Source organism: Ostrea edulis, chromosome 4 (genome assembly GCF_947568905.1).
Source record: "Ostrea edulis chromosome 4, xbOstEdul1.1, whole genome shotgun sequence".
NCBI lineage: Eukaryota > Metazoa > Mollusca > Bivalvia > Ostreida > Ostreidae > Ostrea > Ostrea edulis.
This window is the reverse complement of record NC_079167.1, coordinates 76,574,419-76,597,745: the sequence shown is the minus strand read 5'-3', so window position 1 is coordinate 76,597,745 and position 23,327 is coordinate 76,574,419. Positions and strand designations below refer to the sequence as shown.

General features: G+C 37.9%; 2 protein-coding genes across 11 annotated transcripts in view; one reads left to right on the top strand and one right to left on the bottom strand.

Annotated features, from left to right (window-relative positions):
- LOC125668138 (microtubule-associated serine/threonine-protein kinase 2-like) overlaps positions 1 to 4,439 on the top strand; it is a 51,525-nt gene extending 47,086 nt beyond the window's left edge. For all 10 annotated transcript variants that reach the window (XM_056163840.1, XM_056163837.1, XM_056163836.1 and 7 more), the window contains 2 exons: positions 110 to 321; positions 546 to 4,439. In XM_056163840.1, the coding sequence (XP_056019815.1) occupies positions 110 to 321; positions 546 to 1,514 (1,181 nt within the window). In that variant the 3' untranslated portion in view covers positions 1,515 to 4,439. The remainder of the gene's footprint in view (positions 1 to 109; positions 322 to 545) is intronic.
- A 3,852-nt stretch (positions 4,440 to 8,291) lies between these two features.
- Positions 8,292 to 23,327, bottom strand: part of LOC125669264 (cadherin-23-like) — a 63,729-nt gene continuing 48,693 nt past the window's right edge. The window contains exons 17-20 of the mRNA XM_056163833.1: positions 17,124 to 17,376; positions 16,746 to 16,991; positions 15,589 to 15,667; positions 8,292 to 8,667 (exon numbers count right to left, since the gene is read on the bottom strand). Of these exons, the coding sequence (XP_056019808.1) occupies positions 8,357 to 8,667; positions 15,589 to 15,667; positions 16,746 to 16,991; positions 17,124 to 17,376 (889 nt within the window). The 3' untranslated portion in view covers positions 8,292 to 8,356. The remainder of the gene's footprint in view (positions 8,668 to 15,588; positions 15,668 to 16,745; positions 16,992 to 17,123; positions 17,377 to 23,327) is intronic.

Genomic DNA, 23,327 nt, shown 5'->3' with positions numbered 1-23,327 from the left:
TTCACAAAACATTTAAATTGTGACATGGTGTCATACAGTGTACAAGCTTTAGTGTAGTGAGCTACTTAAAGCAGAATCTGATCTTTGAAAATCCATCTCTCTATTACAGATGAGTTCATAGCAAAACCTATGCTGTCTCCTGGAGGGTCAAGTACCAGTTCACGGGATGGTTCCCCATCCAGGGATGTTTCGCCTCTAGCCAAGTGTCTCAACCCTCCCATCATCATAAGGAAGGGCCCAAGAGGCTTTGGATTCACTCTTAAAACCATCCGTGTCTATCAAGGGGAGAGCGATGTTTACACCTTGCAGCATGTTGTTGTGGTATGTCGGATGTGTTGATAGTACATAACTTCTATTGCATGAAAATTTATTACGGTAAACAAGTAAACTGAACATATTTAAACTATGAAGCCACTACCCAGTATTTAGACTGATTCATGTAATACATATTCATGGTTGGGTAAAGTAAAGCTGGAAAAAGCATTAGAATATTGAGTAGATGAAAGCTTTTAAAAGAGTGAAAATAGCCCTTATGATTTTTGTAGGCTGTTGAGCAGAACAGTCCAGCATACGAAAGTGGTTTACGGCCAGGTCTGTTGATTACTCACGTCAACGATGAACCAGTTCAGAGTTTGTTATACACCAAGGTCATACAAAACATTCTGAAAGGAGGAGATGTTGTGAGCATTCGTTGTGTTCCAATGGAGAGTACCACTATCAAAAGAGGAGGGAGGCGCAGGGCACATCCAGGAAAGATGGTCCGAAAAACCAATAAGAAAAAGGGTGATGACAAAATCAAAGAAAAGACTAAAGGGAGATCTATTCTTAGAAGACTGAGTTCAAAAACTAAGAAATCGGAGTGGTCCTCTCCACTAATGGTGACGGGTCGATCTTTTGGTAGTGGAGCATTCAGCAAGTCATGGACTTGTGGAGACACTAGCAGTGGGCAGCTCAAAGCGACTAAATCATTTCCTGGGGCCAGTCCATGGTCACCAGATTCCTCAATGGGCAATTCATCGAGTAGTTCTCCAAATTCCAGCACCCCAAATTCTCCTGCAAGTAATTCCACATTTGGCAGGCCAAGTTCATTACACGGGTTACATCATAATAAGCGAGCTCACAGTATCAAATCGCCTCATCGTAGGAAGTCGGTTCACAATATTCCTTTGTCTCCCCTGGCTCGCACCCCCTCACCCTCACCCATGCCAACCTCCCCTAACCGCAGTCCCAGTCCGTTAGCATTTACGCAGGGCCAGACTTCTGGCCATCAGATTGGAAGCTCCAACATGCCCCAGCAAACTTATCCATCACATTTGAATTCATCTCAGTCCCCTAACACAAGCATCACAAGAAAAACTTCCTTTTCGCGACCAAAGAGCTGTGAGCCCGGGTCACCTCTGTTAAGGAGAGCCCTATCACCTGATAGGCTTCACCCTCATTCTGCAGAGAAGGCAGGGATTCAGAGAAAGGGATCTCTTCAGGAGAAGAAAAGCCATTTGTATGAATCAACGTGATGGTCATTTCCCTTCATTGCGTTGTGTATGTACTACACTTATAGTGAATATTGTGATTTTGACTATCAGCTGATACTTAACTCGCTGAGCACGATGAAGTTGTGAATTATGATTTTGCTCTCCCCCAAAACCTTAATTGTGATATCAAAGACTTCAATATATTGTTTTTGTTCGAGTGTTTGTTAACTCTATAGCATGTCCCCTGTTTATTGTTTTCCTGTGTGACCAGCTTTCCTCTGTGATGACCCCCTGTAATAAACTGCCCCCTGCTCAAAGCTTGTGCTAAGTGTACATGAAATGCTATGTGATATATTCATTGTTAAACCAAGGGTAGGGGATTGTTGATATGTTGATACATGTACAAAAGTTTATTCCTTTGTCTGTGTAGCCAGTGCTAGAAGTTTTGTTTGTTTTGTTTTTTTTATCCAGAAAAGAATTGTACATGCAGTAAAACATGGTTAACAGCGAACACACTTATAATGAATTCACGCTTACAGTGAAACACAGTTACAGTGAACACACTTATAATGAATTCACGCTTACAGTAAAACACGGTTACAGTGAACACGCTTATAATGAATTCACACTTACAGTAAAACATGGTTATAGTGAACACACTTATACAGTAAAACAGTTACAGTGAACACACTTATAATGAATTCACACTTACAGTGAAACACAGTTACAGTGAACACACTTATAATGAATTCACACTTACAGTGAAACACAGTTACAGTGAACACACTTATAATGAATTCACACTTCAGTAAAACATGGTTACAGTGAACACACTTATAATGAATTCACACTTACAGTGAAACAGATACAGTGAACACACTTCCAGCAAAGTGATTTTCATTCCCTTTGATTTTAAATCTTAATATGAACTCGTTGGATACAAGGAGTTACTTTCATAACAAAATTTGTTCGTCTCTGGACTTCGCTGTAGGCATGTTTTACTGCATTCTACTAAAACTAATGGCAAAAGCATAACAATGTTCCGAACATTAAAGGTGAACAAACATCGAGTTTCATTCAGATTTTGTTTTAACTACTGTTCTGTGATCTAATATTTACTACTAGGTGCTTTCACGCAAATTACGATTATAATGTTTAGTTGTCATTTTGTTAACCTTCAGAGAAATGGGCACATTCAGCTTCCTGTTTCAAGATCATAGTTTTTTTTATATAAGTGCTAGATGTATGTATGCTGATAGCTTGTCTTTAACCCCTTTAGTGTTCATGGCCATATGTAATGTTTTGCATTAAACTTACTCAAACATTTTCTTTTTATCTTCGAAGAATATAAGATTTCCTGTGTGACAAATGTGACATTTTACTCTCTCTTTTTTGGGGTTAGGATCCTTTTCCTCGTTATTGAATTTCTCTGAAGATTAACGATGCATGATTGTTGTGTAATGATGTCCAATGACGTAATAATGGCATGCAAACTCATTCATAGATAAAATCATTATTTGTTGTATTTTCACAAAGTTGATGTGTATAACTGTTGAAATGTGTATGCTGCTTTAAGATTTTTATTCTGAAAGAATAACACTAAATACAGCACTGTCTAATTAGGCTTTCGTTAGTATAAAAATAACAGTAAATACAGCACTGTCTAATTAATTAGGCTTTCGTTAGTATAAAGATAACAGTAAATACAGCACTGTCTAATTAATTAGGCTTTCGTTAGTATAAAGATAACAGTAAATACAGCACTGTCTAATTAGGCTTTCGTTAGTATAAAAATGATTTTTTTCCCTGAGTTAAGTAAGATGATTTTGCTGCTTCCCTTGTGTTTTAACAAAAATTTTGTGCAAGTTTCTTATAATTTTTGAAGGAAATACTAATGTCTAAACTTATCCGCAGGAGGCCCATGTTTTAGGTAGGAATTTAAAGTTGAGGGTCCTCATGGCCTCTATCTGATGGAGATACCCCCATATCTTTTTTCTTAAGCTGAGGAAATTAACATTAGACGAAAAAAACACTAAAGAATTTACCTGTATTAAAAACTACAGGCTGATTTTTAAGGGTGGGGGGTACAACTGTTGTATATGGACCTGTCTGCTTGCCTTCAATTGAAAGATAAGTGCAAACGTATATATTATTCATTCTACCGATTTTTTTGTGTAGTACATGTGTTATCATCATGGGGTGCAAATGTAATTGTATCTCTCATTGCATAGGAATTCATGGAGTCCGATAGCATGCCATACACTGTGAACCGAAAGATCTTCAGAATTTTATGTTCAATATTTCTTGATTAATTTCTGTTTCAATGTGTCATTAGATTGGAAACCAAATGAAATTTTATTTTCAAAAAACTTGTCACAAAGTAGGTGAACTGTGAATCGTTTATCAACATGCGTATTGATCTCATATACATGTGTATATATATATTATGTATTAACCCACTGCCTGTGAAGGTGTAGTAGTGAAGATGGATGGTTTTTGTTTGTAGAATTCGGATGACTGATAGCAATATTATAGTTTTACTTGTAATTATTTTGTTACATAATATTCCATGTTTTTGCTACAATTTCAAGCTGTAGTCTGTGTGAAATGATTTCATTGAAATTCATCAAGTTGGACTTTTTCAATTGCAAATTTGCTGTGTTTCATTTGAGTAGAATTTTAAATTCTCTTTTTCACTTTACATGTTGATATTTAGAATTGTAATGTGTTATACTGTTTTTAACATAGAGAAAAAAACCAGGCACCACCCTAGGAAGAACCACATGTACAGACAGAAAGTGATGCCATTATTATTTTAAATCGTGAAAAATTGTTATTTTGTCGTAAATTATATTCAGTGTTTCAAACAAGCATTGTAGAGCTGTATATAATTTATATTGAAATCCTTTACAACTCAATAAAAGAAACCATTTTTTTTATCATCTGAATAAAGAGATAAAACTGTAATGGTGTTATTATTAGGAATGAAGTGACCAATCAGATGTCGGTCCGTCAGTCGACGCGTACTGTACACTGGAACACTTTGTATGCTTATCTCTGATACTGAACGACCAATTTACACAAATATTTGTTGTGTGGCAGCTCGTTGGGTAGAGGGATAATTCGAAATTTTGTGGTCCCTGCCCATTTTGGCTGTAATGAATGGGTCTTAAACCCCTGTAAATAGTTCAACCTCCCCCCCCCCCCCCCCCCCCCCCCCCCCCCCCCTCTTCTGACACATGGTATAAAGGCTTTGTGTAAGTGCTAAGAAATCTTAACATGTTTTCCAAAATCTTGAAATTCATGCCCCCAGGGATAATGCTTTGGGTTTAATAACTTGATTCATGGTCCCAGGGTTGGGGTTTCAGTATCAATCGCTTTGTTCATGGCCCCAAGGTTGGGGTTTCAGTATCAATCGCTTTGTTCATGGCCCCAAGGTTGGGGTTTCAGTATCAATGGCTTTGTTCATGGCCCCAGGGTTGGGGTTTCAGTATCAATGGCTTGGTTCATGGCTTATGCTTCAGGTGCAGCGACTTAACTGCATGGCTCGGTACATGAAGACAACCTAGCTCATTAACTGGATGCATGGATGCCTTACCAATTTTCCGAAATCCATGGTCGTTGAGTTGATCTATATGGATCATATAAAATGATTTTTAAAAAGTCTTCTAAAGAGCATGGATCCTTTTTCTAAAATGCGTGGATCGGGGTGCAGGATCCAGCAGAGTTAAACATGTACCAGACTATAAACCACACAGTGAAGACATACGGGGTGCAGGATCCAGCAGAGTTATATATAAACCACACAGTGAAGACATACGGGGTGCAGGATCCAGCAGAGTTATATATAAACCACACAGTGAAGACATACGGGGTGCAGGATCCAGCAGAGTTATATATAAACCACACAGTGAAGACATACGGGGTGCAGGATCCAGCAGAGTTATATACAGTATAAACCACATAGTGAAGACATACGGGGTGCAGGATCCAGCAGAGTTATATATAAACCACACAGTGAAGACATACGGGGTGCAGGATCCAGCAGAGTTATATATAAACCACACAGTGAAGACATACGGGGTGCAGGATCCAGCAGAGTTATATATAAACCACACAGTGAAGACATACGGGGTGCAGGATCCAGCAGAGTTATATATAAACCACACAGTGAAGACATACGCAATCTTTTTAGCATTAAAGTTTTAGACCTACCCAATTGGTGGGACTGACAATTTTGGTAGAGGTCTCGAACCTTATGAAAATGGTTCCCGAGTCGACTGTATGTCTGATACACGAAAATGCATTTACAAAAATGTGACCTGGAGCAATTATCTCGGAAATTGTTTTAGTGTCCTTGACGAAGGTCGATGTTCTGGATCTTGAATTAAACCCCTGTTCATTACAAAGTAAATGCTCCGAGATTTAAAAAAAAAATTCAGACTTTGGGCAGATGTCGGGATAACCTGTTTGGCTATACTCTTTGTACCAGTGGTCTTGCCCATATGTCCTAAAAATTAGCTCATAAGCAACTCTATAGCTTCCATCACTCTCAAACGTTTATGATCTCTGTCGCCAGTGACCTTGGGTTTGGGAAAATGACCTTGGTTCAGGGTCACATCACTCTGCTTGGTCAGATATAACCTGAATTGGTGCTAAGAACTGTACCAGTGTGGTAGTGTGAGTGATATGGCATTCCTATTAGCTGTGGCTAGAGGGTTTACCCTTTAGCTCGATTGGTAGAGTGCTGGACTTGAGTGCCAGAGACCCGGGTTCAAATCCCATCAGAGGCATAAAAATGTCTCTGTTACACCAGTATGACCTACCGTCTCTAATTTACTAAGCTGCATGTGGCCCAGACAAATATTTCTGACATTTGTCTTGTATTTCATCAGATCTGAAATCAAGGTCAATACGCTGTCTGAACATACGAATATAGAGTGAATTGTTTTTTAAGCGGATGAATTAGATTTCAGACTTCGCACAAAATAATTATCATGCTTCAAACTCGACTCTGCGTCCTGTTCCTGAACCACAGCCATGGTCTAAGCCATAAGGTACTGCGTGTACCTGATCAAGATATAGGGCTCACCCTGACCGGTCGACAGGGGATGCGTACTCCTCCTAAGCACCTCTGGTATAAATGAATTGTTGATCCATTTAATTCAATTGAAGATATCTTTGTTTGCCCAACTCTTAAGTATGTATTCTTTAAAGAAGGTATGAGATTCAGTGGCGTAGCTACACAGTAGCACTGTATGCACGTGCTTATGTGGTAGAGTATCCTTACCCGTCTGGAATAGTAAAATGTTTAATTTATATTACTACATGTGTTCAGTGTTTTTAATTTTACGATAAATAATATCAGCTTAATATGTGCAATAAATACACAAACAGGTTTCCATAGTTGGTATTAAACAACTTTGAATATTTGGCCCTTATGGCCAGCTATAGTTTAGGTTGGTTATGGATTGTTTTTCATGATTCATCGATTCGTTTCTTAATTATTGGTCACATGACAGTTCTTGGTCAGTGTAAGATTCAGTTTGAATTTAGAAATTGAATTGGGCAGTTGTGTCATACTTTAGTTGAAAACTTTGGACATTTGGACTTACAGACTACAATCTACTAATCAGGTCAGTTACTAATTATGTTAAGGACTGTATGCGTATGCATAGAGTGAGTAAGAGTAAGAGTAGTATGATTATTTTATTTCTATTTATTTCATAATGAGTGTATTGCTTCAGAAATCTGAGTAATATATATTTTTGTATTAATTGATAGATATACACCAGACCTACACATTACGATAGATCCATCCGGATTCTAATACCACATATTTGGTAAGAGTGTGTTATGTATTGTTTAGGTGGTATTTGATATGTTTGTCTTGCCATTATATGTTCTGGACAGGTTCTTAGTTTTAAATGCAGAATATTAAATAAATTTGATTAATTATGATTTTATATTAATGATGTGATCTGATGAAGAAAAGACAATTCTATTTATGTGATTAATGAAGCTTAATATGGAATTATTTCTTTGTCATGCCTGTCTGTTATTTAATGTCGTGTAATATGTAATGTGTGCATGTTTAATATTTGTTATTACTTGTTGTAGAATCTTTTGGATGATATTTATTGGATAACATTTGGATGATCTGTGAATGATGTTATTCTGATCGATTGTGATATAAATAAACTTTGTGACCGATAACACTTACAAATATTTTCGTTAAATTTTTATTACGTATTACGAAAAATGTCCTCAGCTTCTAAGGGGGGCTGCCGCCCGCCAGACCCCCTGCTGGGCTGCCGCTCCCAGACCCCCTGCTGGGCTGCCGCCTCCAGACCCCCTGCTTACAAATATTTCAAACCTAGCTACGCCACTGATATTGACCACTATACTTTATTTTTGAATTCTTTGCGAATGCTTTCTGCTGGTCTTTGGATTTATCCTGATCGGTAACAGGTTGTTTTTATGCATCCAGATGAGGGCGCCGAAATTACTACCGATATAAGATAGAAGAATTACAATAAGTAGAAAGTCCCCTTGTTGAGTGCAGATCAGGGAATTTCAGTTAGTGTCACTTGCCACACTTTTCGAGTTATGTGAAATGTAAATTTCTGCACTGTGAATTTAATTAAAGAAAATGAGTCGAATATCATCGGATCTCTCTCTCTCTCTCTCTCTCTCTCTCTCTCTCCAACCTGGCGGGAAGTAGGGTGTTGTTAAAAGTTGAAACTCTTTATAACTCGTCTTGTCACTCCACCAAACACAGCCATAACTGCAATGCAAACCCTTTATACAAAAAGACAATTAAAGAAGAAACGTTTTATTTAAAATAACTATTATAAAGTTTCCTCTTTGAAACTGTGGAAATGCTATCCAAACACGCAGTTAATGGTGGATGGGTGAACACAGTGAAAGGCAACCTCCAGGTACTTGTTGATGCCAGTGCAAGGTTCACCAAACACACTGCTATCAGCATACATCCTACAGCGTCCGTAGCCGTTACACGACCACTTAGCATGGTCAGAGGACGAATGAGATTGACACGTCAGAGAACCGACATTATGTGAAGGACAGATGACGTCACTTGTTCTTCCGTACACGGCGGATAGGATTCGGATTACTTTTCCTGCATCACACTGAATGTATCCCTCCTGTCCTTGGCATAATATAAAGGATTGCCCTGTTTTTGAATTATAAAATTATTACATAAGACATTACCCTTTATATAACGAACCTAAGTAAAATTATGATTATATCTTGTTTAACGTCCCTCTCTAGAATTTTCACTCATATGGAGACGTCAACCAATACCGGTGAAGGGCTGCGAAATTTAGGCCTTTGCTCGGCGCTTACGATCTTTGAGCAGGGAGGGATCTTTATCGTGCCAAACATGCTACGACACGGGGCCTTGGTTTTTCCGATCTCATCTGAAGGACGGCTCAATTTAGTCGCCTCTTACAACAAGCAAGGGGTACTGAGGACCTGTTCTAACTCGGATCTCCCGGGGGGGGGGGGGGGTACTGAGGACCTATTCTAACTCGGATCCTTGCGGGATAACCTAAGTGAGAGACACATCTCATCAGACAAACATAAGGAACTCAATGCATAAGATGTAACCAGAGTCGTAAATTTACGTTCTGCTCTGATATGATAGATACAATTTTGTTTGTTTAGGGACCGGTCATAATTTATTAGGGGGTTGGGACTGGTGCAGTCCATATCAACTTTTAAAAAAAACTTATGTCATATCTTCTAAGAATACAAAAAAATTGCTGCCCTATATGAGATGAAAGGCGAAGATAACGAATAGTGACCAATCTCATAAATCCCATTACAATACAAAATAGATAGTTGGGCAAACACGGACCCCTGGACATACCAGAGGTGGGATCAGGTGCCTGGGAGGAAAAAGCCTCCCCTGTCGACCGGTCACACCCGCCATGAACCCTATATCCTCATCAGGTAAACGGAGTTATCCGTAGTCACAATCAGTGTGCCAAGAACGGCCTAGCAATCGGTATGAAACACGTCAGACAGCATTTGACCCAATGATAGGTTGTATTGGAAAACTTGTTCGTTATAACGACCATAGAAGTTGCGAAATGCTGACTTTAAACGAGACTGTTGGAACCCCTGCAATATCAATATGTCAGTAGCCTGCTTCGATTTAAAAAAACTGACCATAAGCAGAACAAGAGGCCCATGGGCCACATCGCTCACCTGAGTCACCTTGGCCCATATCTAAAGACTTTCCATATATATTTGCATGTAAAACCTTAGTCCCTATTATGGCCTAAACTACCCTTTGCAAACTTGAATCTACACTATGTCAGAAAGCTTTCATGTAAATGTCAACTTTTTTGGCCCAATGGTTCTTGAGAATAAGATTTTTAAAGCTTTTTCCTATATTTGTATGTGAAACTTTGACCCCCCCACTTGTGGCCCCATCCTACCCCCCCCCCCCCCGGGGGGCCATGATTTGAACAAACTTGAATCTGCATTATGTCAGAAAGTTTTCTTGTAAATATCAGCTTTTCTGACTCAGTGGTTATTGAGAAAAAGATTTTAACTATATATTTGTATGTAAAACTTTGATCCCCCTTGTGGCCCCATCCTACCCCCAAAGCCCTGATTTGAACCAACTTGAATCTGCACTATGTCAGAAAGTTTTCATGTAAAAATCAGCTTTTCTGGCTCAGTGGTTCTTGAGAAGAAGATTTTTCCTATATATTTGTATGTAAAACTTTGATCCCCTATTTTGGCCCCATCCAACCCCCGGAGCCCATGATTTGAACAAACTTGAATCTGCATTATGTCAGGAAGCTTTCATGTAAATCTCAGCTTTTCTGGCTTAGTGGTTCTTGAGAAGAAGATTTTTAAAGTTTTTCCCTATGTATTTGTGTGTAAAACTTTGATCCCCCTCCTTGGGGCCCCATCTTATCCCCGGGGGCCCTGATTTGAACCAACTTGAATCTGTACTATGTCAGAAAGTTTTCATGTAAAAATCAGCTTTTCTGGCTCAGTGGTTCTTGAGAAGAAGATTTTTCCTATATATTTGTATGTAAAACTTTGATCCCCTATTGTGGTCCCATCCAACCCCCGGAGCCCATGATTTGAACAAACTTGAATCTGCATTATGTCAGAAAGTTTTCTTGTAAATATCAGCTTTTCTGACTCAGTGGTTATTGAGAAAAAGATTTTAACTATATATTTGTATGTAAAACTTTGATCCCCCTTGTGGCCCCATCCTACCCCCAAAGCCCTGATTTGAACCAACTTGAATCTGCACTATGTCAGAAAGTTTTCATGTAAAAATCAGCTTTTCTGGCTCAGTGGTTCTTGAGAAGAAGATTTTTCCTATATATTTGTATGTAAAACTTTGATCCCCTATTTTGGCCCCATCCAACCCCCGGAGCCCATGATTTGAACAAACTTGAATCTGCATTATGTCAGGAAGCTTTCATGTAAATCTCAGCTTTTCTGGCTTAGTGGTTCTTGAGAAGAAGATTTTTAAAGTTTTTCCCTATGTATTTGTGTGTAAAACTTTGATCCCCCTCCTTGGGGCCCCATCTTATCCCCGGGGGCCCTGATTTGAACCAACTTGAATCTGTACTATGTCAGAAAGTTTTCATGTAAAAATCAGCTTTTCTGGCTCAGTGGTTCTTGAGAAGAAGATTTTTCCTATATATTTGTATGTAAAACTTTGATCCCCTATTGTGGTCCCATCCAACCCCCGGAGCCCATGATTTGAACAAACTTGAATCTGCATTATGTCAGGAAGCTTTCATGTAAATCTCAGCTTTTCTGGCTTAGTGGTTCTTGAGAAGAAGATTTTTAAAGTTTTTCCCTATGTATTTGTATGTAAAACTTTGATCCCCCCTTGTGGCCCCATCTTATCCCCGGGGGCCCTGATTTGAACCAACTTGAATCTGCACTATGTCAGAAAGTTTTCATGTAAAAATCAGCTTTTCTGGCTCAGTGGTTCTTGAGAAGAAGATTTTTCCTATATATTTGTATGTAAAACTTTGATCCCCTATTTTGGCCCCATCCAACCCCCGGAGCCCATGATTTGAACAAACTTGAATCTGCATTATGTCAGGAAGCTTTCATGTAAATCTCAGCTTTTCTGGCTCAGTGGTTCTTGAGAAGAAGATTTTTAAAGTTTTTCCCTATATATTTGTATGTAAAACTTTGATCCCCCTTGTGGCCCCATCCTACCACCGGGGGCCATGATTTGAACAAACTTAAATCTGCAATATGTCAGGAAGCTTTCAGGTAAATTTCAGCTCTTCTGGCCCAGTGGTTCTTGAGAAGAAGATTTTTAAATGACCCCACCCTATTTTTGCATTTTTGTGATTATCTCCCCTTTGAAAGGGACATGGCCCTTTATTTGAACAAACTTGAAAGCCCTTCACCCAAGGATGCTTTTGGCCATGTTTGGTTGAAATTGGCCCAGTGGTTCATGAGAAGAAGATGAAAATGTGAAAAGTTTACAGACAGACGGACAGACAGACAGACGGACGCCGGACAAAAATGTGATCAGAAAAGCTCACTTGAACCTTCGGTTTAGGTGAGCTAAAAAGCTTTTGCGTATGGAATCAGTTGAGAGATATAAACACCATATGCAGGTGATAATGGAATATTGCTACATAAATATGGGAAGTTGACGATGAAGAAACTGAAATCACCCCGTTTGTCATAAAGTTGAGTTGTCAGTTTGCCTTTAATATCTACTTTCAATAAAATATCTAAATATGAAGCAGAAGCGGACTACTCTGTGGTATCTTTTATTTGTAGTTCACTGGGATATATCGAATTGACATATGAATGAAAATTATTATTGTTAATAGATAATACGTCGTCGATATATCTATATGTCGAATTGAAGGCCACAACAAGAGATTTTTTCTTCTCATGTAGAAGGTTTTGAATAAATTCTGCTTCATAGGAATATGAAAACAGGTCAGTTAACAAAGGAGCACTATTCGTGCCCATGGGGATTCCAACAGACTGTTGGAAGACCTGATCACTAAAGACCACGGATATATTGTCAATGAGGCATTCCAGCATATTTTTATTTGAACTTCAGAGTACTGTGAGTGGAATCAGAGTGGCGTTTAACAAAGCAATTTTTCAAGATGACTGATCACTAGAGTGTAATATTTGCATTTTCCATTTTTGTTAAAGAAGCAACTGTCTATGAAGGTAAAACGGTTAGTTTTTAATTCGTCGTGAGTAATTGTCGTGTAAAGTGTTGAAAAGTGATATGTTTTGATGTTGATTTGAAAAAAAGTTTTGCGATTTCAAGTTTACTAAAAGTTCTTTAGAATTTTTTAGAATCTACATTTGATTTACCCCACTTCAGGCATATGTAATCGCACAGTACGTTTGAAGTTTCTAATGATTGGTATATCAGAAGTTTTACAATTTTGTACGGAACATTTTGAGATCAAGCACATGATATCTCTTAAAGGAACCTTACAATCTTTAATTTGGGTATATGAATTTTGATTTTTGTACCAAAGCTGATTATCATTTGACTGTACATACGACAAATCTTTTAGATCTCGTAGGATAATCCGAGGGACACCAACCGACAAATCTTTTATATCTCGAAGGATAATCCGAGGACACCAATCAAACTGTAGGAGCCTGTGCCCCTTATAGACTCCACAGAGTGACACCTTTTTATACTGGGCAACGTGTCAGCCAGTATTGTATCGTTATAAAGTCTGGAAAATATATATAAAAAAAAAGGTTTAGTATTTTATTGCAAATTGTCTCTAGTATATTCAACTTGGACATGAAATAAAGCAGGCATACAATTCAGTACTATTGTTTGTAAAATAGAGAAATTCTAGGATTTGAAATTAATGTTTGAAATACTTTTTAACAATTTTTTTTTCATTGATACATTTGCAATAAAAATATTGCTGTCCTATCAGTGTTAAAAATAAAAAGTTGAAGTCCTATCATCTATTTAGTCCTATCAGTATGTAAGTAAAAAAATATGTGTCCTATTGCATATTGCACCGGTCCCAACTCCCCAATGAATATTGACCGGTCCCTTAGAAATAGTCAAACTAATGGGATTAATACTAAGACAGTGGCAGATCTAGTGCTGACGGGCTGCTCTTATTAAAAAAAAATTATGTGTAGTAGATCAATTTATCATCAAAAATATGGGCCTACTTCGAAAATCCAATTTAAAGTGGGTTCATTTAAATACACGCCATACATATGCGCAAACCATTTTGGAATAGTACGAATGTATGCTACTGTTCAGCGATCCGAAATGTATCGCATGTAAACAAACATGGTGGCATCGGAAAGTGCAAAGTTGGTTTGATAAACTCGAAATAACTTTTCAGATATTCTTGCAAAGCCTCTTGTTATAAATAAGACACGTCTACACTGTTTACAGTCATTATTGTGAAGTAAACTACTCGAATGCGTGTGGGTGAACCCAGGCATTATTGGGTAAGGTTAATAGGTTACACGAGGGCTGTTCGATATGTAATATGTATTGTACCACAGCGCGATAACGCTTTCCACGATTTCGTGGATGATGATACTCTTGAATAGCTCCAACGGTATAAACACGAGTCTTTAGCTCCATATAGTTTTAAACGTATAGTCATTGCAATAGAGCCAGTCGTTGACCACTGTTGTAAAAATGGTTGGCAAAGGATTGAGAATATTGAAGAAATGAGAGCTATAAAAGTTCTCACAAAACTCGGTCATTCAGTAATGCAGATTCTTACTGAATTGGGGTAAGTTTAAAGGTCTGATAAGGTATCTTATGAGGCAGTTCGTAGGTGGAGAAAGCTGATTGGCACAGAGTCCGTCAAAAATACAGCAAAATCTGACCGACCTGTGACTGTAGCAGGCAAGGAAAATGTCTCAAAAGTCAGGGAAATAATTGAAAGTGATGGCAGATACACGATTCATGATATTGCCAAAGCTGTTGGCAAATCGCTATCGCGGGTGTATTTCATTTTGAATCGTATATTGAAAGTATGAAAGATTTTTGCTAGATGGATACCGCATATATTGACAGATGACCAAAAACAGATACGAGTAAATATCACTAAGCAATTGATCAAAATGTTTCCCAAATTCAATCAAAAATTTTTTGCAAACATTGTTACTGGTGACGAAACATGGGTTCACTATTTCGAACCAATATGAAAAATTGGAAACAAAATATGGCTAACTAAACACGGTAGAAGACCTGTAGTTGCCAAAAGAACCATAAGCACAAAGAAGGTTCTTTATTGCATATTCTTCTCATGTGATGGTATAGCCGTACAAATTCCGGTATCGAAGGGCAAAAGTGTTACAGGTTGGTATTACCGAGATGTTATACTAAAAAAAGCTCAAGAAATATGATCATAAACGACGCCCTGTGTCAGGATTTAGGCATGTTCGTTTACTTCATGATAATGCTCCGTCACATACATCTGAGCTTGTGAAGCAATATTTGAAGTCAGATAAGGTTACCGTCTTGCCACACACACTATACTCTCCAGATCTAGCCCCATGCGACTTTTTCCAAAACTTAAAAAGTTCTTAGTTGGTCGTCGTTACAAGTCCCGACAAGCCCTTGGCTCAGCCATCTGTCAGTGCCTCAGAGGTGTACCCAAATCAGCGTACCGTGACGCAATTCAGAAATGGATTTAGAGATTGAAATTATGTATTTTAAACCGCAGAGAATACTTTGAAGGGATGTAATGTTCATTTCACTATTTGAGTCGAATGCTTTTGAGATACCGTACAATACACATTACATATCGACCACCCCTCGTATTTGTGACGTTTTAGGATTACTCGATACGTCGATTCACCCTAAAGTTAACCCGAGTTAACCAGGTGTCGCAAATTGAAGAAATCTTATGTGTATACAAATTATAGCAACGACATCACAGCCTTATGTCCAGTAGTCGGGAGGATTCTGAATAAGCAGCAACAGAATTCCTGACCCAAGGCCAATGAATCATACAATTACTGGCCCAAAGAGCATATATCTATGGAAAGATGAATGGACAATGGGGATTCCGATTCCACTTCGTTTAGGTAAAGTATATAAAATTCTACGTACCAGAGTAACTATCCATATGAGGCGGGGGACGTGTTGATTTTGTGGATATCGAATTCTCACAGTTGCAAGCTGCAGGAGACTGGAACATTCAAATTAGACAACGGCTTAAAACAACATCTATTTTGTGTCAACGAAATTCTCGAATACAAAGATTTTCAATAGTTATAACTAAACAAAATTTTATGATCCATATACGAATTTCACTAACTCACTCTGAATAGTACATTCCCCTTATAACAAATGTTTCAACTAGTGGACATATATATGAAAGGTGAAGATAACGAACAGTGATCAATCTCATAACTCCTACAAGCAATACAAAATAGATAGTTGGACAAACACGGACCCCTGGACACACCAGAGGTGGGATCAGGTGTCTAGGAGGAGTAAGCATCCCCTGTCGACCTGTCACACCCGCTGTGAGCCCTATATCCTGTTCAGGTATATGTATTTGAATCTCCATGTGTAAATACGTTTATGTTTAGAAATGGGAGGTCTTTTGACTACAATCCTCACCTTGATTTAAAGAGATTGGTTCACGTGTTTTGATAGAAATTCTTTTCATTTTTGATATTAAAAATTAAAAATATAACACATTAATTTAATGTTGACAACCAAACTTCTAAATGCAAAAATAATGACATATTAACTCTGGTGTACCATGATTTGAACAGACTTGAATATTTTTCCACATTTGGATGCCTGCGTACAGTTTCGCCATATTGTAGACTTCTTGTTAAAAAGAAAATTTCAAAACATATTCCCTATATATATCGATACGCATGGAAAAAGGTAGTGGACCCATGCATTCCTACTGCAGGCGTCAGCATCTGATGAAAAAAAACTTAAATCGACACTACATAAGGACTAATGCATATTGTGATCACAAATCGTAATTTTCGTTCTTTAGAAAGTTTTTAAAAAATCTTCCCATTACCATCCTAAGTAACCTTGAACGCGTTTCTGGTGCTGACACATACAGTTGAACAAAATGAAGAAGTAAATGTGACAGGTTAACGAAGGACAGGCAGACGACAGACAAATTTGAAGAACTCTAATAAATAATTAGACAAATGGATCATTGAATAGATGACAAGGGGATATTGTCGTACATATCAAAATTACAGAAACGATGTGATGCAGAATAAATTCAGTACTTGAAAGAAAGCTATCACAGACACAGTGGAGGTTAGACTGGGATTGCCGTGGTCATGCGCAGTAACTGCTAGATCTAGCCTTCCGGCGAGAGCAGACGACAACTGATCGAATCGGAGAGGATTCACAATCCGGATAGACCCAGTGGAAGTGTTGATGGCAAAATGTTTATCCAGGGCGTCAGGTCGAGGCAGAATGGCAAATGTAATGAGGCTGTTAGGCGTGAGTGGTTCGTCGTCATCCATTGCCTGAAATTATCAAACTAATCTCAATATAATCAGTTTTCTTTGACCCAGACATGTTGTCTTTAAACTCAATCAAGAAATGTATAATTTTAAGGAGTACTAGTATATAAACAATTAACAACAGTAGTGACCTACATGAATTGTAAAGTTATCCATTCCTGACAGCAACGAGGAGTTCTCTGTGATTCCAAATTCATATTTTGGCTGCAGAAACACAGGACTGTTATCATTAACGTCTAGGACTATTACTTTTACTGGAACAGACGACATTTTTTCTCCACCGTCAAGTGCCTCCAATGTCATGTGATAAACACTCTGTCTTTCCCGGTCCAAACAGCTACAGTTACAGGCGACGGAAAGTTGTCCAGTTATAGAGTCGATGCTGAAGCTGTAATTCACGTGTATACATAATAAGTAATATAGTCGACGATTGATATATCCTATTTCGATTTGATGAAAGATCAAATTATGTTCATCTGAGAAAGTGCACATTTATTCTCGGTCATTAAAAGAAACTTTCTGGTTTTTCAAAGCTATATTGTATCTCCTTGTAGGACGAAAGTAGACCCAACTTACAGAGCTGTTTTTTTTTTTATTTCATTTTACAACAGTGATGTTCTTCTATTACGGTATTTCACATTTTAGCAGGTTCAATGACTTCGGAAGGCACCCAGCTAGGAACGCACACACATGCATGCACCCACCAACCCACTCACACAAACAAACATTGGTATTCAAGATACAGCTTAATTGGGAAAAATGAAAAAGGCTACTTGTTTCAATATTCGCCAAACAAAAGTATACCCGTCGTAACGGAGTTCCACCTATTCACTGAAACTTAGACATATCTGGCATTGGTCTTGTAAAAATATCGGTATATGATTTTTACTCTCCGTCCGACTCGGGTGATATCACTAAAAAGGACTAATCGTTGATTTCAGTCTCAATTTTTCCTCACATTGTAACTTACGGCACTGCCACACTACATTATAAACGATGTTTTAGACAACAAACACTAACATGTGAAATTTTTTTCAAACACGCTGAAACACATCTAATGTGACCTCTTCAGTGTTATAAGATTAGACCCTGCTGCTAAGCAATTTTTATTTCATCTATAATAGCGTGGATGTATACTGCTTTTCCATTACAGAATAGTAGTTCAACCGTTACTGAGACAAGCATTTCAGTTCATATCCCCATACCCCAAACCAATAATTACTTACGTGGTGTATAACAAAACCGATTCAAGAACAGAAATGTCCGGGTTGCTTTATAATATGGTATCTATCATAGTCAGTACAAAACATACTGGAAAAATGACATTAAATGTAGAATTAAAAACCCCCACCAGAATTACGTTAAAAATGTCACATATATTTTCAATGTTTTTATAACATCTATAATGTACAAGGTCCGAAAATGTCAAGTAAAATCTGTGAGGGGAATTGGATACACAAAGTAGGTACCACGCTTAAAAAATGACAAAGTTCAACTACATCATGTACATGTAAATTTTTCAAAGAATGTCTGATCACTTCTGATCACTTCCAAATAGACAAATATACGTCTTAAATGCTTCCATAACAGCTGTACAAGGTCTGATGGATATCAAATAAATGCTGTAAGAGGAGTTGATTACAAAAGTAGGTACCGTCTATTCAAGACATGCTTAAAAATGACAAAGTTGAACTACACGTAAATTTTTCGAAAAATGTCTGATCACTTTTAAAAAAGGCACATGCACATCGTCAATGTGCCCATTACATTTAATGGTATAAAGTTTAAGTAATGTCAAATCAGAGATGTGAGAGACGTTGATTACACAAAATAGGTACAGTCTATTCAAGACATGCTTAAAAATGACGAAGTTGAACTACATGTTATGAGATTGATCACTGCTCGTTATCTTCACCTTTCATGTAAATTTTTAGAAAAATGTCTGATTACTTTAAAAAAGACACAACTTTTCTCAATTCAACAGCATCAAAACGTGTGACTATTCAAAACATTTTCAGGACCCTTCCTCACGATAAATTAAAGACTAGACTTTTTGACATCATAGGCAGTTGCTTCTTTAACAATATGGAAAAAGGAAATATTCCTATGTAGTGATCAGTTTCCAAAAACTTGCTTTGCTAACAGCCACTCTGATTCCACGCACAAATAATTTGAAGCTGAAATAAAAAATATGCTGGAGTTCCTCATTAACAATATCTTCGTAGTTTTGGTAATCAGGTCTTTCAACAGTCTATTCTATTTGCAATGGGCACGAATTGTGATCCTTCGATAGCTGACCTATTTTTATATTCATATGAAACAAAATTTATTCAAAACCTTCTACGTGAGAAGAAAAAAATCTCTTGCTGTGGCCTTCAATCGACATTTAATATATCGCCGTTTTATCTATTAACAATGATAATTTTCATTCATATGTCAATTCGATGCAAGGTGAAGATAACAAACAGTGATCAATCTCATAACTCCTATAAGCAATACAAAATAGATAGTTGGGCAAACACGGACCCCTGGACACACCAGAGGTGGGAACAGGTGTCTAGGAGGAGTAAGCATCCCCTGTTGACCGGTCACACCCGCCGTGAACCCTATATCCTTATCAGGTAAACGGAGTTATCCGCAGTCAAAATCAGTGTGTCAAGAACGGCTTAACCCTGTGAAGTCGAAATTAAAGACACCACAGAGTCGTCCACTTCTGCTTCATACTTATATATTTTATCAATGCTAAACTAACAACTCGATTTCATGACAAACGGTGTGATTTCAGCTTCTCCAGGGTAAACTTTCCATATTTATGTAGTAATATACCATTATCACCTGCATATGACGTCTGTATATCTCAACTTACTCGAGTATGATCAGTTTTAGAATTGATACATATTACTGAAAAACAAGTTAGAGGTGAAGGGTCTCGTTTATAGTCAGCATTTCGCAATTTAAACAATCTATCAGTGGGTCAAATGTTGTTTGACGTTTTTCATACCGATTCTTAGAGTATTGATTTTAACTACGGATAACCCCGTTTACCTGATCAAGATATAGGGCTCACGACCAGTCGACAGGGGATGCTTACTCCTCCAAGGCACCTGATCCCACCTCTAGTGTGTCCAGTGGTCCGTGTTTGCCCAATTATCTATTTTGTATTGTTTATAGGAGTTATGAGATTGATCACTGTTCGTTATCTTCACTTTTCATAGGTGATGTACCTTTATTATTATGTGAAGTATTAGTATGTAAATGTTATATTTATCTTATCCTTAGTAATATGATAAGCTGTATGACTTCAGACAATAACGAACTTGATAGCAATCACCACATATTTCCACTAATTACGAATCTTTACGTACTCATCATCGTCTCCATTCAACCTATAGCGAATAGCTCCGTAGCTTCCGGAATCCATATCATACGCCTATAAAAAGAGAAGATATGTGGTGGTAAATTAAGGAGGTTTATTTGTCTTTAGAAGATGTTGATGAATTTGCTAAGCACTTCAAATGTGGACAATGATTGATATGGCTGTATATGTTGACCAGTGGCATGTGTATTGTTACATAATATGTTGACCAATGCTGTGTATATAATTATGTCCTTCTGTTTGTGCAATATATTGACCAGTGTTGTCTGTATAGTTACTGTAGAATCATTTAAATTCGCGGGGCCAATGTTTGTGGATTGCTGAATTTTTACGGGTTCGTGGGGACGTAATTTCGTGGATTTATTGTAACGGAAAATGCCGTATCTAAAATATTTGTATTAAAACCTGGTATGAATAATGACTGTTCCTATATTCTACAGCATTTCGTTATAAATAATATGTGGGCTCTGTACCTTTTATCAGTTGACAAGACAACAAAGTTCCTTTTAATTACACACGAATTTATTGTAATAATCGGACAACGTATGTAAAACAAACAGGTCACTTCCTGGTCGGCAGCTGGCGCGGTAGATCAAAGGAGCAATATATCCGTCAGGAATAATATGTAAAATGAGCATAAAAACACTCTAAATGAACCTAAGTAATAGGAAAATATCCCTTAGTTGGTTTCTGGTAAAGGTGCAAGTGTATGCACCTTGTATTCGCTGAATTGAGAGAAGGTGCACAGGGGCGAGAAGGTGCGGATGTACGGTAACTATGTAAACAATAATAGGAAGGGGCGGATCAACCTGCTATAACATGAGACAAGGGAATGATTGGTACTGGAAAAGGTGCGGCGTTCAATAAATACACCTTAATAAATCAAGAATTAATCACCTTCTGCACCTTCGCTGGATCCTGCAGCAATTGCTTTTGGGACATGGTGGATCTAAGAACTCGATCCGAACTCTGAACTGAGCCTTCTCAGCGTCTCTCTGTTTATAAATATCACACTGACCAATCGGAGATCAGTTTACTAAAGCGGTAGCACACGGTAGACTCAACCCGAAGTATGGAGGGAAAAACGAACACACGGAGTTCTTTACACAAAATAAAAGGCTAGATAACATGAAAATCCATATTAGAGGCATAGGTAAGCATATTATATGCTGTGGCATGTTTTTATTAACATGGCTGGATGCAAACGGTGGGAGACGACCTCCGGATCGAATGTAAACAAACTATCGGGTGTTTGCATCTTCCAAAACATGGTAAAGTTGCTTGTATTACAACTTTCTGTAAATAATATTCTAAATGGAATAACAAATAATTGAATATCATGATAGCTTTACCTGTCGTAACGATCATTTAATGGTAACATGGTAGAATGGAACTGAGTTTAGTGTAATCTGAATTTCCTCCGATATCAGGTACAGGCCAACACACATTTCATAACATTATATATTTGTAAGATTCTTGTGTACTAGTTGTCGTAATTATTATTCGTTGAGGATGTAAATTCGTGGTGAGGGGTACCCACGAATTCCACGAAAATTGATCCACCACGCATTCTAGTTATTCCACAGTAAATACAACCAACCATTAACACGTATGTAACTAGTATGCGCAAAGTTAACCTATCTAGAGTGTGATGGGACATCGCGAAAGGCGAATATCATGATTCATTTGAGATACATTTTTATCTTTGAATTTTTGCGGTAGTTATATACCACTAAATATTTGAAAACATTAGTTTATATTCTTTAATAACCAGAAATGTTGACTACCAAAGAGAAAGCAATAAAATGAAATCGGGGTTTATTTCAAAATAGACTTGATATTTATGTGTTTGGGAAACATCATAATCTTTAGCGATACGTGTAACACATCGAAAAGGTAAATTCACAAAGATTATCCCACTCAGTATCAAAGCTGTTCCATTGATACATTTTTGATAATTTGATCCAAGGTCGATGACTCAATGCTCAATGTTAACGGCATCAAATGTGGCACCGTTCGTTGGTTGATTGTATATTGTTTAACGTCTTTCTCGAGAATCTTTTACTCATACGGAGACGTCACCAGACGTCACCAGTCCCGGTCCCGGTGAAGGGCTGCAAAATATTGACCTATGCTCGGCGCTTACGGCCTTTGATCAGGGAGAGATCTTTATTGTGCCACACCTGCTGTGACATGGGACCTCGGTTTTTGCGGTGTCATCAGAAGGACCCCCCATTTAGACGTCTATTACGACAAGCAAGGAATACTGAGGACCTACTCTAATCCGGATTCTCATGGGAAGGTACCGTTAGAGAGGACTAATGTCAAGGCTATAATATCGTCAAATGTGGCACTGTTTGAGTGGTTTAATGATACAAGAATTACAAAAATTAAATATAAAGAACACAAAGACAGCACTGATAATACTGTTGGAAATTATTGTACTTTGATAAATAAGCAAATTTGTTAACATCATTCTCGTAATGCTACAAAGAATTGTAAAATCTGCCCATTTGACAAGAACATTCTAATTACTTACAAGGATAATTTACTCTATGAAACAAATCCTAGATGCAGCAGTACCTCTGTAATTCAATACAACCTATCATTGAGACAAATGCTGTCTGACGTGTTTCATACCGATTGTTAAGCCGTTCTTGGCACAATGATTTCGACTGCGGATAACTCCGTTTACCTGAACAGGATATAGGGCTCACGGCGGGTGTGACAGGGGATGCTTACTCCTCCTAGGCACCTGATCCCACCTCTGGTGTGTCCAGGGGTCCGTGTTAGCCCAACTATCTATTTTGTATTGCTTGAAGGAGTTATGAGATTGATCACTGTTCGTTATCTTCACCTTTCATTTGCCAAACTGGCAACTCTCTCAGAACATTTCACTGATACCAGAGCTGCCAATCGACGAAATAACCTGTCCAAGTGACATTTCACAATCATTAATATCA